General features: G+C 42.7%; 1 protein-coding gene across 2 annotated transcripts; it reads left to right on the top strand.

The window, feature by feature from the left end:
• The first annotated feature begins 2,413 nt into the window (after window positions 1-2,413).
• On the top strand, window positions 2,414-12,441 carry IDS (iduronate 2-sulfatase). 2 transcript variants are annotated; one of them, XM_065077487.1, is made up of 9 exons: window positions 2,414-2,513; window positions 3,416-3,552; window positions 4,459-4,636; window positions 6,104-6,192; window positions 7,448-7,648; window positions 8,242-8,412; window positions 9,338-9,464; window positions 10,978-11,151; window positions 11,840-12,441. In XM_065077487.1, the coding sequence occupies exons 2-9, from the start codon at window positions 3,421-3,423 to the stop codon at window positions 12,325-12,327; spliced, it is 1,560 nt and encodes a 519-aa protein (XP_064933559.1). In that variant the 5' UTR covers window positions 2,414-2,513; window positions 3,416-3,420; the 3' UTR covers window positions 12,328-12,441. The 2 variants fall into 2 exon arrangements, with proteins under 2 accessions (XP_064933559.1, XP_064933558.1); XM_065077486.1 differs by lacking the exon at window positions 2,414-2,513 and adding an exon at window positions 2,572-2,739.
• The last annotated feature ends 494 nt before the right edge of the window (window positions 12,442-12,935 follow it).

The raw sequence follows: 12,935 nt of genomic DNA, 5'->3' as shown, positions 1-12,935 counted from the left end.
TTTTTCCTCTGGTGGATCAGAAAGCCTGCTGTGGAGCTTGTTGTGTACTGGCATTGTATCTCGCATGTTGATGACATGCTTCTGGAGGTATAGGTCGTTTTCAGCACATGAAACAGTGCCACTCATGGGTAGCTGTAGGTGAGCTTGTATAGTCTTATGAATCCGAATTTGGGAACTGCTGGCCCAGTGGCAGAACCAGTCTCCTGCTGTGTACACAGTAAGCTCAGAGCAGCGCAAGAAATGACTACAGTGGCTGTGAGCAAAAATTTTTCTGTAGTTCTGAATCTTCTGCCTCCCAGACCTGTTGCCTAAGGTGAACTGTGACGAAAGGAGATGGTAGAGAAAGGGGAATTGATCATTGTTACTCACAACTGCTAGTTCTGTATCTCTTGGTCTTATTACTGTTCTGTTTTAGTAAAGCATTACAAAAAGTGTCATTAAAAGGATCCTGAAGAGTAGCAAATCCTTGCTAATTTCTGAAAAGCTTCATCCTAACCATAAGCAATTCTTAATTCTGCCTTGCTCTGCCTAATTACAGATCCCTGCTTATTCTTCCTTGTGCTTCTGCCTTCATGACACCTGCTTTGCATCCCATGGTTTGCACGTATAGGGGAGGCAGGACCTGTGCCTTTGCAGGAATCACTCCTCTTATGCTCTGTAAGTAGGATGACACTACAGAAAACATCACCTTAGTCAGACTAAAGTAGTCATGTACTTTGATGCCCTTGTCAAACTACTAATTGCAAGGTTTTAGTGTTTGAAATGGAGAGTTGCTTAACAGAAGAAGGTGACCTCCCTGTTAGCAATACCTGGATACCAATGAGCTTATTCACTTCCCCTCCAAGGCAGCTGTAACAAGGGGGATAGAGGGTTGGTTAGATTTCACTATTAATAAATGGGGGGGGACAGATTTTTTTTTAACAACTGTGTTTTGTGACTACTCTGAGGATGCCATCCAAAATACCCTCTAAAATCTGCAGCAACCATTAATCCAGAAGAGCAAACAAAACTGAGTTAGTAAATGTTTAAATAATAGACCAGTCCTTGCCAGATACCCACACTAAACAATTCAGTAGTATTACATGACATCTTGTTTACACAGGCTTTACTGTTTGCAGGCCTTATCTCGCTATTGTACTCACCATGTAACCTGGGAAATTGCCTGTATCAATGCTTACTTCTTAGAGGCTGTGCCGCAGTGTGCTTGCCTGTCCACACTAAGCACTTGGAACAGTGTGTTTTCCTTGAGCATTCCCTGGATTGCAGGCACGTGTCCTCAAACAGGCGCAGGGAGGGTCAGGAAGAAGTCCAGTTCCTCAACCCACCCATCTCTTCTCCGTCCAGCACATCAGGGATGGAGCTGCTTGTATCTAATTTGCGACATTTATAGTCCCAACAGGAAATGGGAGACGCCATGCCTGAGGTGTGCCTTTGATTCATTTTGGTGATGGCAACAGCACCTGCCTTACCTATTTGTAGTCAAGGGTGAACCTAACACTTGCTAAAAAAAGAACTCCACATGCCATCACAGATACTGTTGTCATAGTGGTTTTCATACGAGTTAAAAGTTGGTTGTATATTTTCAGTGTTACTATATTTGTCATCACTTTACCTGATTGTTAAATGTTTAAGACTACAGTCTTTTTGTGAGCAGCCTTATTATACCATCTTGGTATTCAGTAACCTTTCAGCTGTAGATTGGGAAGCAATTGAATAGTTAATAGTGAGTTTACGTTGTACAGGAGTACTGGTCCTCTTTTCTACAATTAAAGATATAAACCGTGAAAAATTTCTGAGTTTTTTATAAAACTAGCTCTTCCTGAAACTTCTAATATTACAGAGAAAGGGACAACATGCAGCCTTTCAGCTAAAGCCAAGGCTGAACTTTGAAGGATTGCTTTAAGAAGTTGCCAGAACTTCTCTGTCCTCTCCTGACCCTTTAGACCACTACAGCAGTCAAGCTGGAAAAAGAAAAAGTCAGTTGTCTTGAAAGCAAGGTCCTGCCTGCCATGTAGCCTCAGAAGAGACAGTGCAGAGAAATATAATGGCTGAGCCAACCCAGCTGAGTCTCCGATCTCACAAATGCTAAGTCACAGGCAGAACACCTGTATTAGCACCTTGCCCGCCCTGCAGCACATACGTTCTCACCGAGAGCATGAGCCTGGCCTTGCTATGTCTTGAGGTGAACCTGGAAATACAGCGTTTGCTTAAATAACCGGTTGTAGAACTGATTAAGAAATAAGGTTGAAGTACAACTGCAACAGCTTCTCTAAATACTAAACCTTCATTTTCTCATTCCCCAACGTTATTTGCATAAGAAGGAAACAGTTGCTAGGATGGCATTAACTCTTCCCTTTCCCAGGGAGCCACCGTGGGAACGCACAGGCCCTGACGGGAGGAATGACCGAGACTACGAGCGGCGCACGGAGCCTGCGGAGCCCCTGCGGCCGCGGTGCCACCCTGCGGGAACACGGGACATTGACGCGCTACGCACGGCGGAACAGCCGGACCGGGTAGGGTTAAAGCCCGGCAGAGGGGTCCCGCCCTGGGGAGGGCTTAAGGGCGGCCGGCCCGCATTCTCCGCCCCGTAGCTCCGGGAGATGGCTGCGGGTACCTGGTGTTGCGCGGCCGTCTGGCTCAGCCTCTGTCTGCTGGGGCTTCCGCACGGCGCCTTCGCGCTCGGCCCGGGGGCAGCGGCGGCCCCTCGGCTCCGCTCCGGCGGGACGGCGGGGCCCCGGGGTACGGCGGGGCCCCGGGTGGGGCTTCTGTTCTCGGCGGGGAGGCCCGTGGGGTGCGGGGGAGCCGGGGCCGCCCCGTCCGCCCCGTCCCCGCAGCCGCCGCGGGCTGTGGGTGGTGCGGGGTGTCGGGAGGGCTCCGGCTGTCCCTGGCAGGCTGCTTGTGTGCAGCTGAAGCCGAGACGGAGCTTTGCCACCTTGAGAGGGCGTTTTTAGAAACATACCTGTAGTTAACTTAAAAGAATTGTTTTCTCTTTATCTCTTTGGAGCAGGATTGTGTAGCCCAACAGTGAGTTTGCCTGTGGCCTGACACCCCTCTCAAAGCTTGTAGGCTGTGGAGTTCAGTAGCAGGCAGAACTATAAAATCCATGTATTTCACACCATCTTTGTGTAGAGAACTGAAGGCTGCTAAAGAAAATACTATAGGAGGAAGCAGTGAAATAGGAAGGGAAGTGAAAACCACTATAGTTCTGTCTAGACTAAATAAGAGTTCTTACATGTTAAAGGAGTTAATCTCAGTATTTATATTTCCTTACAAATATATTAGATGTTTTTGCTGATTTTATTTATTTTTTTCTTAAGTATACTTCAGGGTTGAAAACTGTTGAAGAAATCTGCATAAAGTGACATCTGCTTACTGGAGCTCAAGATAATATATTCCTAATTTTGTTTCTCCATAGATGGCATGAATGTCCTGTTGATAGTTGTGGATGATCTGCGTCCTGTTTTGGGCTGTTATGGAGATAAACTTGTGAAATCTCCAAACATTGATCAACTTGCTTCTCAAAGTATTGTATTCAGCCATGCATTTGCACAGGTGAGATAGCTTAACTTAAAAGGTGTTTGCTCTGTGCAAAGTAATTACTGTTGTTATTGCAGTAGGTGCTGGGCAGACCATTGGGAAAAGCAAGTATTTATTAACCTTAAATATTTAAATGGTCAGGCTGAACTGTACATTATGAACCTATCTTTACTAAAGTGAGAAAAATGAAAATGCCTTTTTTTTCTTTTGAGGAAATTTATTCAATAGACTTTTATGAAGGGACAACTTGTGTGATAAGCATCACTCTTAAATGCAGGACTCTAAGTCTCACTAATTGCTTCTTACTTGAATACTTTGCGTAGGATACTTACATTCCGAAGTTTCTCTCTGCTGAGAAATTAGAAGTTTGAGCCTAATTCTGCCTAGGGATTAGTTTACCTGTGCTTGAAAGCAATAACTCTTGTCTGTTGCCAAACTGAAATGGAATTGTTGAGGCCTTTGAACTGTAACCTGGCCCTTCCATATGTTTATCCTTTTCGTTATTCTTAAGTCAGTCCAGATCAACTAGGCTTTGGGCTTTTGTCAGCAAAGTCCATCTGCTGCTTCTGCTTAGTTCCGTGTGAGCTGCTAGATTTCAAAAGCACTGTTTTTAATGCAATCTGACTTTTTTTTTTTCTTTTGTTGCTACTAGTTGCATAAACCAAAGCTTTTAGCACCTAGGATCTGGTTATTTGATGAAAAATTATAGGTAGATAAATGTGTGTCTTGCTAAAAGCTTGCAGTTTGGGTTTGATACTCTTAATCAGGATGTTTTTCATTCCAGCTTGAAGTGATATGAAGCACTCTGGGTACAGTTCCTGAGCCTTCGGATGTTTTACCCAGCTACGCCTCAGTCAGTGTGCACATGTGTTTAACGTTTTGTTCCGAATTGATCCTCTTTCTGGCTGTGTCTCTCCTCAGCAAGCCGTGTGTGCTCCCAGCAGAGTGTCGTTTCTTACTGGACGCAGACCTGACACCACCCGGCTGTATGATTTCTACTCCTACTGGAGAGTACATGCAGGCAACTATTCCACGATGCCGCAGTATTTCAAGGAGAACGGCTACGTGACCCTATCTGTGGGGAAAGTTTTTCATCCTGGTATGCTTTGAATTGTCATCTGTTTAGCATACACATGCTTAATGTGTATAGACTATGTATAAGTATCGGCTCTGTGATTCTTGCCTGTATTGATAACTTAAATAGGTGATCTTTAAACCTTAATTTTAAATCTTCAGGCATTAGAGGTGTATAGATTGGGTGACTCTTATCTAATGAATATTTTCACATCTTGTCTAAGCACTGTGGGTATAAGTGTCTAACATTCTAAAAACATGTCTGGAAGTTAGGTATCTGCTGAAGGTGAAATAATTAAACAGGTTCATTCTCTTAGTTCTGCATATACAGATTTTGTGTTTCATAATAGACTGTCTGAATCAGGAGATATAGAATGTATGAGTAATACTAGCATTTAAACAGGGAGTTAGTTCACTAGTTAAAAAGCAGTAACACTACTGAGTTAAAAAATACTGTAATAGTGACCCTCTTTTGGTAATCCTTTACCTCAGAGTTAAACTTGGGTGGATGTATGAACTTTCAGTTGATAGTTAAGCTAATTAAGGATGTAGATGAAGACTGTTATTAACCCTTTTGTTGTTGTTATTGCTGTTTCCTGAAGTAAGTTTCTTCAAGCGGTGTGAGTCTCCCTCACCAGTAAAAGTTTTTCTCTTAGGTTTTCTTTTCTCTTAGGTTTTTTCTTTCTCAGTTGTCAAAGATAATTTGAAGTGTTTCTTCACTTAGTGTAAAACCAAACCAAACAAAACCCAACCTGAAAACAAGTTAAAATCTGGGTTGGAGCTCTGTCGAGGGTTAAGATTGCGGGGTGACAATAAAACCCTGGCAGATGTATTGTTAACCCCCTCTCCCCCTCCCACACTTCCCCCTCCCTCTCCCCCCTTTTCACTAAGGAGAGGCGATTGGGAGGAAAAGAAGCACAGAGTGAAGAGAGTTGGAAAAAAATTAAAGATGTTTTACTAATGCTACTAATAAGAATAGAGAAAATAATACAAAATATACAAAACCAATCTTGAAAGTCTCAGCAACTGCAGAGCCGGCACCCGAAGTCCTGGATTGGACTCTGCAGCCAATCGGAGCTGGATTCAGTCTCTCACTAGGCCTCAGTTCGCAGGGACGACTAGCAAGGTCCTCTCCTAATGTCGGCCATAAGCAGAAGGGAAAAAAGGAAAAGCACACGAGATCCTCGTGATCTCCCACTTTTATATGAAGTATTCACGTGAATGGAATGTTATACACAGTTGGTCAGTTTCTTGCTCACTTGCTTCTCGTCACCCCTCTTGCGAGATGTCCATCTGTGCTTATCAATAAGTTTGCATTCCATTGCTAGGTTTACCAAAACATGTGTCTGGTTCTCCAGGAAAACGCAGTTAATATGAAGGCTTTAGCTGACAGGCAAATTCACTAAAAGAGAAACTTGTTTTTAGCAAAACCAGGACAAGCTCTTTCTGTTTTGGCGAACTTTGAGTATTTCTATTGCCCTTACCTTTTCAGGGGTTTCATCCAATTACAGTGACGACTATCCATACAGTTGGTCGATTCCACCCTTTCATCCTTCAACAGAAAAGTATGAAAATGATAAGGTAAGGGTGATTTGTGGGGCCCTAACAAAGAAGAGTTTTTGGGATATAACCAGGTTCCTTGTGTCAAGCACAGGCTATACTCTGTTTTTGAGACTGCGACTGTGTGCAGGAGAACACCTAGCCAGTTCAATATGCTGTTTCTTAGTCTTCCAAAAGAAGGTCTCTCTCTCCATTGGTATGTCATGGTAATTCATGTGCCCATCCTTTAGGTATTTTAAGTATTTCTAAATTAGTGTTTGGGAACTTAAGTTACTGAGACATAAAAGTACTTGCAACAAAGAGTCATCTTAATTTGTGTCAAGGTCATGAATTCCTTTATCTGAAAAGCGCAGTTGTCAACTTCCACACTAATCTTCCACTGCTTAGTAAGTGACAAAATGTTGTCAGTAGGCTTGATGAACTTAATTCAATAAAGAGCTCAGGGCTGAGTGAGTGGAGTTTGTAATTAAAATAATCTTTAATTTGGAACTTTATTATCTAATTCAGTTTTCTAGAATGTTTGTTATGCTAAAGTGTGGCCCAAAATAATCTGTTTTATGTCTGTGCAAATGTTGTGAGAGAATTGTGCTGGATTTTATACACTGCAGAGCTGGGAGCTCCAGCATGAGGCTACAGACAGCCTTGGTGGTGCTTTGGTCTTGCATTTACTGCTGAAAAAGGCTGGTTTTAGCAATAACAGTATTTGCATCCATGACATACTTTCCTTCATGTTCATTTAGCAACTCTCCCAAACACCCTGCTGAGACAACCTTTTCCTGGCAACTGTTAGGCTCATTTATCTTTCTTCACTGATGATCCATCAGTCACTGCTGGCATTTGCCAGACACCAAATCAGAAGCTTCCAGACAGCTTTCTGTGAGCTTGTGGGATCAGAAGGATTAAAAAATGAATGTATGTAGCTTAACCAAGTTCTGCATTCTTGCCAATAGGTCAGAGATTCTCTTCAACATAGATGCTGTGTGTTTTCCCGTATGACTACGTTTAATCTTCTGCCCAGCTTTAGAGAGGATTCTGCTTTTTCAGATACATGGCAGTTGCATTCTTCAACTCCTGAAGCTGTTTACTCAGTCAAAGTACATGGAACCTTTAGTGTCCATAAAAATCGTGAAATTCCTGTTTGTATCCAATCTGCAGTCTTTTCTTGGTAGAAGGTTTGAGAAACAAATTGGTTTGAAAGTTATGGAACAGAGGATTTCTTCCTTGCTTTTACAGAAGTTACTTAAAGTTGTTGTGTGTGTTTTTTCTTTTTCCAAAGACTTGTAGGGGAAAAGATGGAAAGCTGTATGCTAACTTGGTGTGCCCAGTGGATGTGTCAGAAATGCCCAGTGGCACTCTGCCTGATATCCAGAGCACTGAAGAGGCCATACGCTTATTGGATGTTATGAAAGCCAACAAGCAAAAGTTCTTCCTGGCTGTCGGATACCACAAACCACATATCCCACTGAGGTACCCGCAGGTGAGGAAACAAGCCTGCAGGGAAAGGACCTTAGACAAGCATTGCTTATGCTTTTCGAAGCTGTTTCCACAAATGCTTTACTGCTTTTGTTTCTGAAAAGCAAGCTGAAAACCAGCCTTGGTTTGGTGTAACTTTAGCAGTTGGCTGTGTTGCGTTTCAAAATGTTTAACGAGGATGAGTTGTGAGCGCTCAGCCAAAAGCCAGGCTTGCACCACCACGGTAGTGACTGCTATTGCATGGAGGTGATGTTCAGCTTGATGGAGCATGACATAATGAGGCCTTACAAGATCTTGCACTCTGTTCCTTGTGTGAGTGGGTGACAAAACTCCTACTCATTTCAGAGGAAGTGATGTTGGATCTTTTATTTAAGTGTTGCTTTTGGATGTTTTAAATACATAATGTTTTTCAGGAACTGGTTGGGCTGATCAGCATAGTATTGTTACCTTGTAAGCGCTGGGGAAGGGCGAGTGAAGTCTTGTAAAGTCTAAGGGTATTAAAGGGTCATGAAAGGGGAAACAGTTGCTGTTTTACAACACAAAGTTTACAGTAGACCTTAGAGGTGAGGCAAATCTTTGTGTGTTTGTATTGTAAAGGAATTTCTCAAGTTGTACCCTTTGGAAAACATCACATTAGCCCCAGATCCCTGGGTGCCTGAGAAACTACCTTCTGTGGCATACAACCCCTGGACAGACATCAGACAGAGGGATGATGTGAAGGCATTAAATGTCAGTTTCCCTTATGGACCACTTCCAAATGACTTCCAGGTAAGCTGTCAGTGCAGTGTGCTGAACTCAGACCGCCTTGGCTTGTTCAAATGCAAGGGAGCAGGTGGCTGCTCTTAGATGTTCCCAGGTATTTGACAACTGATGGTTTGCAAATACTGTGAATTCCATGCCTTGCATACTGTCACCTCCAGCTTTGTAGGCAAATCTTCACTGTAAGTGCAGTCAGGCTGGTGGGGGGGGAAGAGATCAGCTATCAACTAGTGATAGTTTTATAGCATGTGGTCCTGCTTTGTATATGAAGGAACGTATGTAGCAGCTTCCAACGCTGTGTTTGTTTTGGTTATCTGAATCTGTTTAGAGCCACCACTCAATGTATCTTCTTTTGCAAGATTTTACTGCCTTTCCAGTGCTTATGCCAAAATGAGGTGTACTGGCTGAAAGGAGGTTGTTGCATGGAGGGTGATGGTCTGTTTTCCCAAGTGTCAGGATGAGAGGACATGGGCTCAGGTTGTGCCAGGAGGGGTTTAGATTGGATATTGGGAAAAATTTATTCACAGAAATGGTTTTCAGGCATTGGAACAGGCTGCCCAGGGCAGTGGTGGAGTCACCATCCCTGGAGGGGTTTAAAAGATGTGGAGATGAGGTTCTTAGGGATGTGGGTTAGTGGTGGACTTGGCAGGCTTAGGTTAATGGTTTGGCTTAATGATCTTAACGGTCTTTTGAAGCCAAAATGATTCTATGATTCTTTGACACTAAGAGAAGCAGAAATTATTGGTTTGTAACATTTTGCTTGAAAGAAGTTCTGAGAGATACAAGTTTCTAACTGTCCCCTCCCTGTTTGCCTTTTCTGGGTGCAGGCACTTAAATGACAAAGCTTTGCAAGTAAAATCCTTTAGTTCTTTACTTACAGAGCCACCCACTGGCTCTCCTGTGTGTTTTGCTTTTTCCTCTCCTTAACTTGCAGCGGCAGATTCGTCAGAGCTATTATGCAGCGGTTTCCTACCTGGATATGCAAGTTGGCCTCCTCTTGAACGCTTTGGATGATTTAGGACTCTCAAATAGCACAGTAGTAGTTTTTACTGCTGATCATGGTGAGCATTTAAATAGTTCTCCAACTCACTGTTAGTAACTTAATAGTACAGCTCAGTGCTGGCATATTAATCAAGTTTGTGTTTATATAATATACAGTGGGGCTACTATGCCTTCTCTATCCGGCTTTTCTGTCTCTAATTAATGTAGCGACACAGGCTTCTGTGGGTGCACAGTTCTGTCCCACTGCAGGCACCTCTTTATTCAGGTGGAGCGTTTGCCTGTGGGTGTTGGGACTGTGCTAGGACAGTGCGCTGGGCTCACTGTGTTCCCACCTCCTACCCAAGGGGTGACGCCTGCTGGGAATGGTGCTGGGAGAGGATAGCGACCACTCCTTCCCCTTCACAGTTTGTAGAGGGCCATCTGCTCCAGTGGCTTTCTCGTTAACTGCCGAAGTGTGTTTTCTTGCACTTGTGATTGCTGCGTGCAGAGCATTTAAACTGACAGCAATATGGCTTTCCTGTCATAGTGGAGGTCTTGCACGCTCTGGATCCTGGTGGTAACAAACTGCATTTGAATCATGGGACAAATACTTCAAGTGTTTCATGTTTGTTTCAATACTCTAATATTCATTAAAATCCCCCCCTGCGATGATCCCTTTAATTGGGGGATGGCTTAGCTGACTTAAATCAGTTAGGATATGGCTTAACTAAAATTTACCATCACATATTCACTTAATTTGGGTTGACTTCTTTGAATGTATAGGTGTATAAACAAGCTCTTATGAGTTGTAGAGCAACGGGATTAATAATTCTGGTACTGAAGTGACTCTAGATGTTGTGTTTGACTTGCCACTTGGATTTTCCATTGTAAACTGAATTCCTTTTTTCCTTGCTGCAGTTAACTGTGAGCAGTTGGTGTTCCCAGTACCATGGCTAGTGAAGTGATCCAAAAAAATCGTATGTTAACATAGCTGTCATAGAGCTCCTTTGTCTTCCCCCAAAGTGAAGCTGGCAATAAATCTGCCGGGAAGGAAGTAATGTTGGCATCTCTTCCAAGAGGAAGAGGAGAGCTGAAGAGTTTTGATTTCTATTGCTTCCTCAGGGTTAACATCCTGATATACAGCCTGGCATAGATAGCAGCCCTGTCTCCAAGGGATGTTCAGTTACAGTGTTAACAGGAGTGCTGGAAAGCTGGCAGCTACCCAAAACTTAAATGAATCCTTTGTGGAATGGATCTGGAAACTCTTGCAGGCACTGTGACACAACCCAGTTCTTCTTTTCTGCTGTTTTAATGCTGATTTCCTAATTCTAATGTAGAGTAGGGGAAATAACAAAAGGTGTTATTATTTCCTTGATAAGAGTATCAAGCTGCAAGATTTAGGTGGCTGTTGAAATAACTTTAACATTAGAGAAAAATCTTGTTATATTTAAATATAGATTGTTATTTGCCTTTTAATATAACCTTGATAACAGACTAGTGGCCTCAACAGCCACGGTCAATTCACAGCGAAAAAGAAATGACTACTGAATTAGAACCTGGTATCTGCTCTGAATTGTATTCTTTGTCATCTAGGATGGTCTCTGGGAGAACATGGTGAATGGGCAAAATACAGCAATTTTGATGTTGCTACCCGTGTGCCGCTGATATTTTACATACCAGGAATGACAACTTCCTCTGTTAGTCGAGGAGAGCGAGTCTTCCCCTACCTTGACCCTTTTAGCCATACTTTTTGCTTGGTACCTCGAGGTAAATGTCTAACATTTATTTTTTTGTTTTCAGTGGATATATGTAAAGGAGAAGTGGTGATGTAAAGATACTTTGCCTACCAGCAGCTGGAGCCAGTGTCGTTAACTGTGCTTCTTGTACTAACGAGGAACAAGATGGTGAAGGGAATCCTTGAACGCAAACTTTTGCTTTAGTTAGATCTGCCTTAATGGAAACAGCCAGATGTCTGTGTTAACACAGCAGGAGATTTATTTGTATGCGATGTAGATGCTTGAAAGGATACTTGACCTACCTTTTGTGATGGTGGCTGCTGTCTTTCCAGCAGTGGTTAGTAAACATGCTCTGTGTGGCATCTGTACTTAAAATGGTGGCATTGGAAACTCTAGTGTTAAACTACTGACACTGGAATTTGTTTTGTCTTTCTGAAGAGTTCTCTTTCCAAGTAATTAATATTATTGTCTTGAAGGCTGTGCATTTGAGAAACGTAAGGACAACAGTTCTTGTTAAAAATACATTATAAATGCATAGGCTAGCATCTTCAGAGCTAACTGCTACACTTTAATTGCCTTGGTTTTGTTAACCCACAAATCCAGTACAAAGCACCTCCAATAAAACATCAACTTAATTATCAGCATAAGCTTCTAAATTGTTCTACCAGTGTCTGTCAAACCATCATGTTCCATAACTTGTATTTTGATGTGTCTTCCAGGGCGAAGCGAAAAAGTGGTTGAGCTTGTGTCTCTGTTTGCAACGCTTGCTGAACTTGCTGGCCTGCAAGTTCCTCCTGTGTGCCCAGAGACTTCGTTTCATGTTGTGTTGTGCACCGAGGGGACAAGCATTGTCCGGTATTTTAATACCTCTGAAGAGAAGGATGGGTGTGATGACACTTACAGGTGTCCTGATGAAGAACGTGTTGCTTTCAGCCAATATCCCCGGCCTGCAGACACTCCTCAGTGGAACTCTGACAAACCAAAGCTGAAAGACATCAGAATCATGGGCTATTCCATGCGTACAATTGGCTACAGGTATACTCTGTGGGTTCAGTTTAATCCAAACAACTTCAGTGCCAACTTTGAGGATGTCCACGCAGGAGAGTTGTACATGGTGGAGACTGATCCAAACCAGGATAACAACATTTATAACAATACCTTACATGGTGTTTTTTTCAAAAAAATTCTTGGCTTCCTGAAGCACTAGGGTTCAGAAACTTCTTTCTGCGTGTTCTTGCAACTGAAACAGTATTTTTTGTATAAAACATTTCTGTTGTACAGAAAACACTTGGATTTAATTAAAATCCGGTTTGTATCAAAACACTAGCTCTTGCCTTTGTTTTGTGACAGCCCTGATTACACTGAATGAAATTCTGCAGTTGTGTTTTCAAACAGAAGCTCACGCCGCTTCTGAAAAGGCCACACAAGGTATACAGGCCCCTGTCAGCATCTCTGTCTTCTCTTCTCTAGTGAATGAAGAATTAAAATTCATTATCTAGGCTAAACCTGGTGGTATGAAAGGTGGAAAAAGAGAAACTTGGATGTTGGAAACGTTGTGCTCAGTGTGTGTCTGTACAAGGGTCCTGTCCACTTCACCTGGGAGATTTGGGGCTGGAGTAGTTAAGGAGATATTTGATAGTGGTGAAGAACAGAGGTGTCTGCTGTTGTCAGCCTTGCCTCTGACTAGAGCTAAAAGAGAAACTTCATGTGTTTCATTCAAAACTTAATTCTCTCAAATCAAAGCTTTAATTTGGACATTCATGCTTCTTATCATAGAGGAGGGGATCTGCATTTTCAATGTGTATGAAATGAGTG

The sequence above is a fragment of the Columba livia genome, chromosome 12 (genome assembly GCF_036013475.1).
Source record: "Columba livia isolate bColLiv1 breed racing homer chromosome 12, bColLiv1.pat.W.v2, whole genome shotgun sequence".
In the NCBI taxonomy this organism is placed as follows: domain Eukaryota; kingdom Metazoa; phylum Chordata; class Aves; order Columbiformes; family Columbidae; genus Columba; species Columba livia.
Note: the sequence above shows the minus strand (reverse complement) of the source record. Positions and strands in the feature narration are given on the sequence as shown.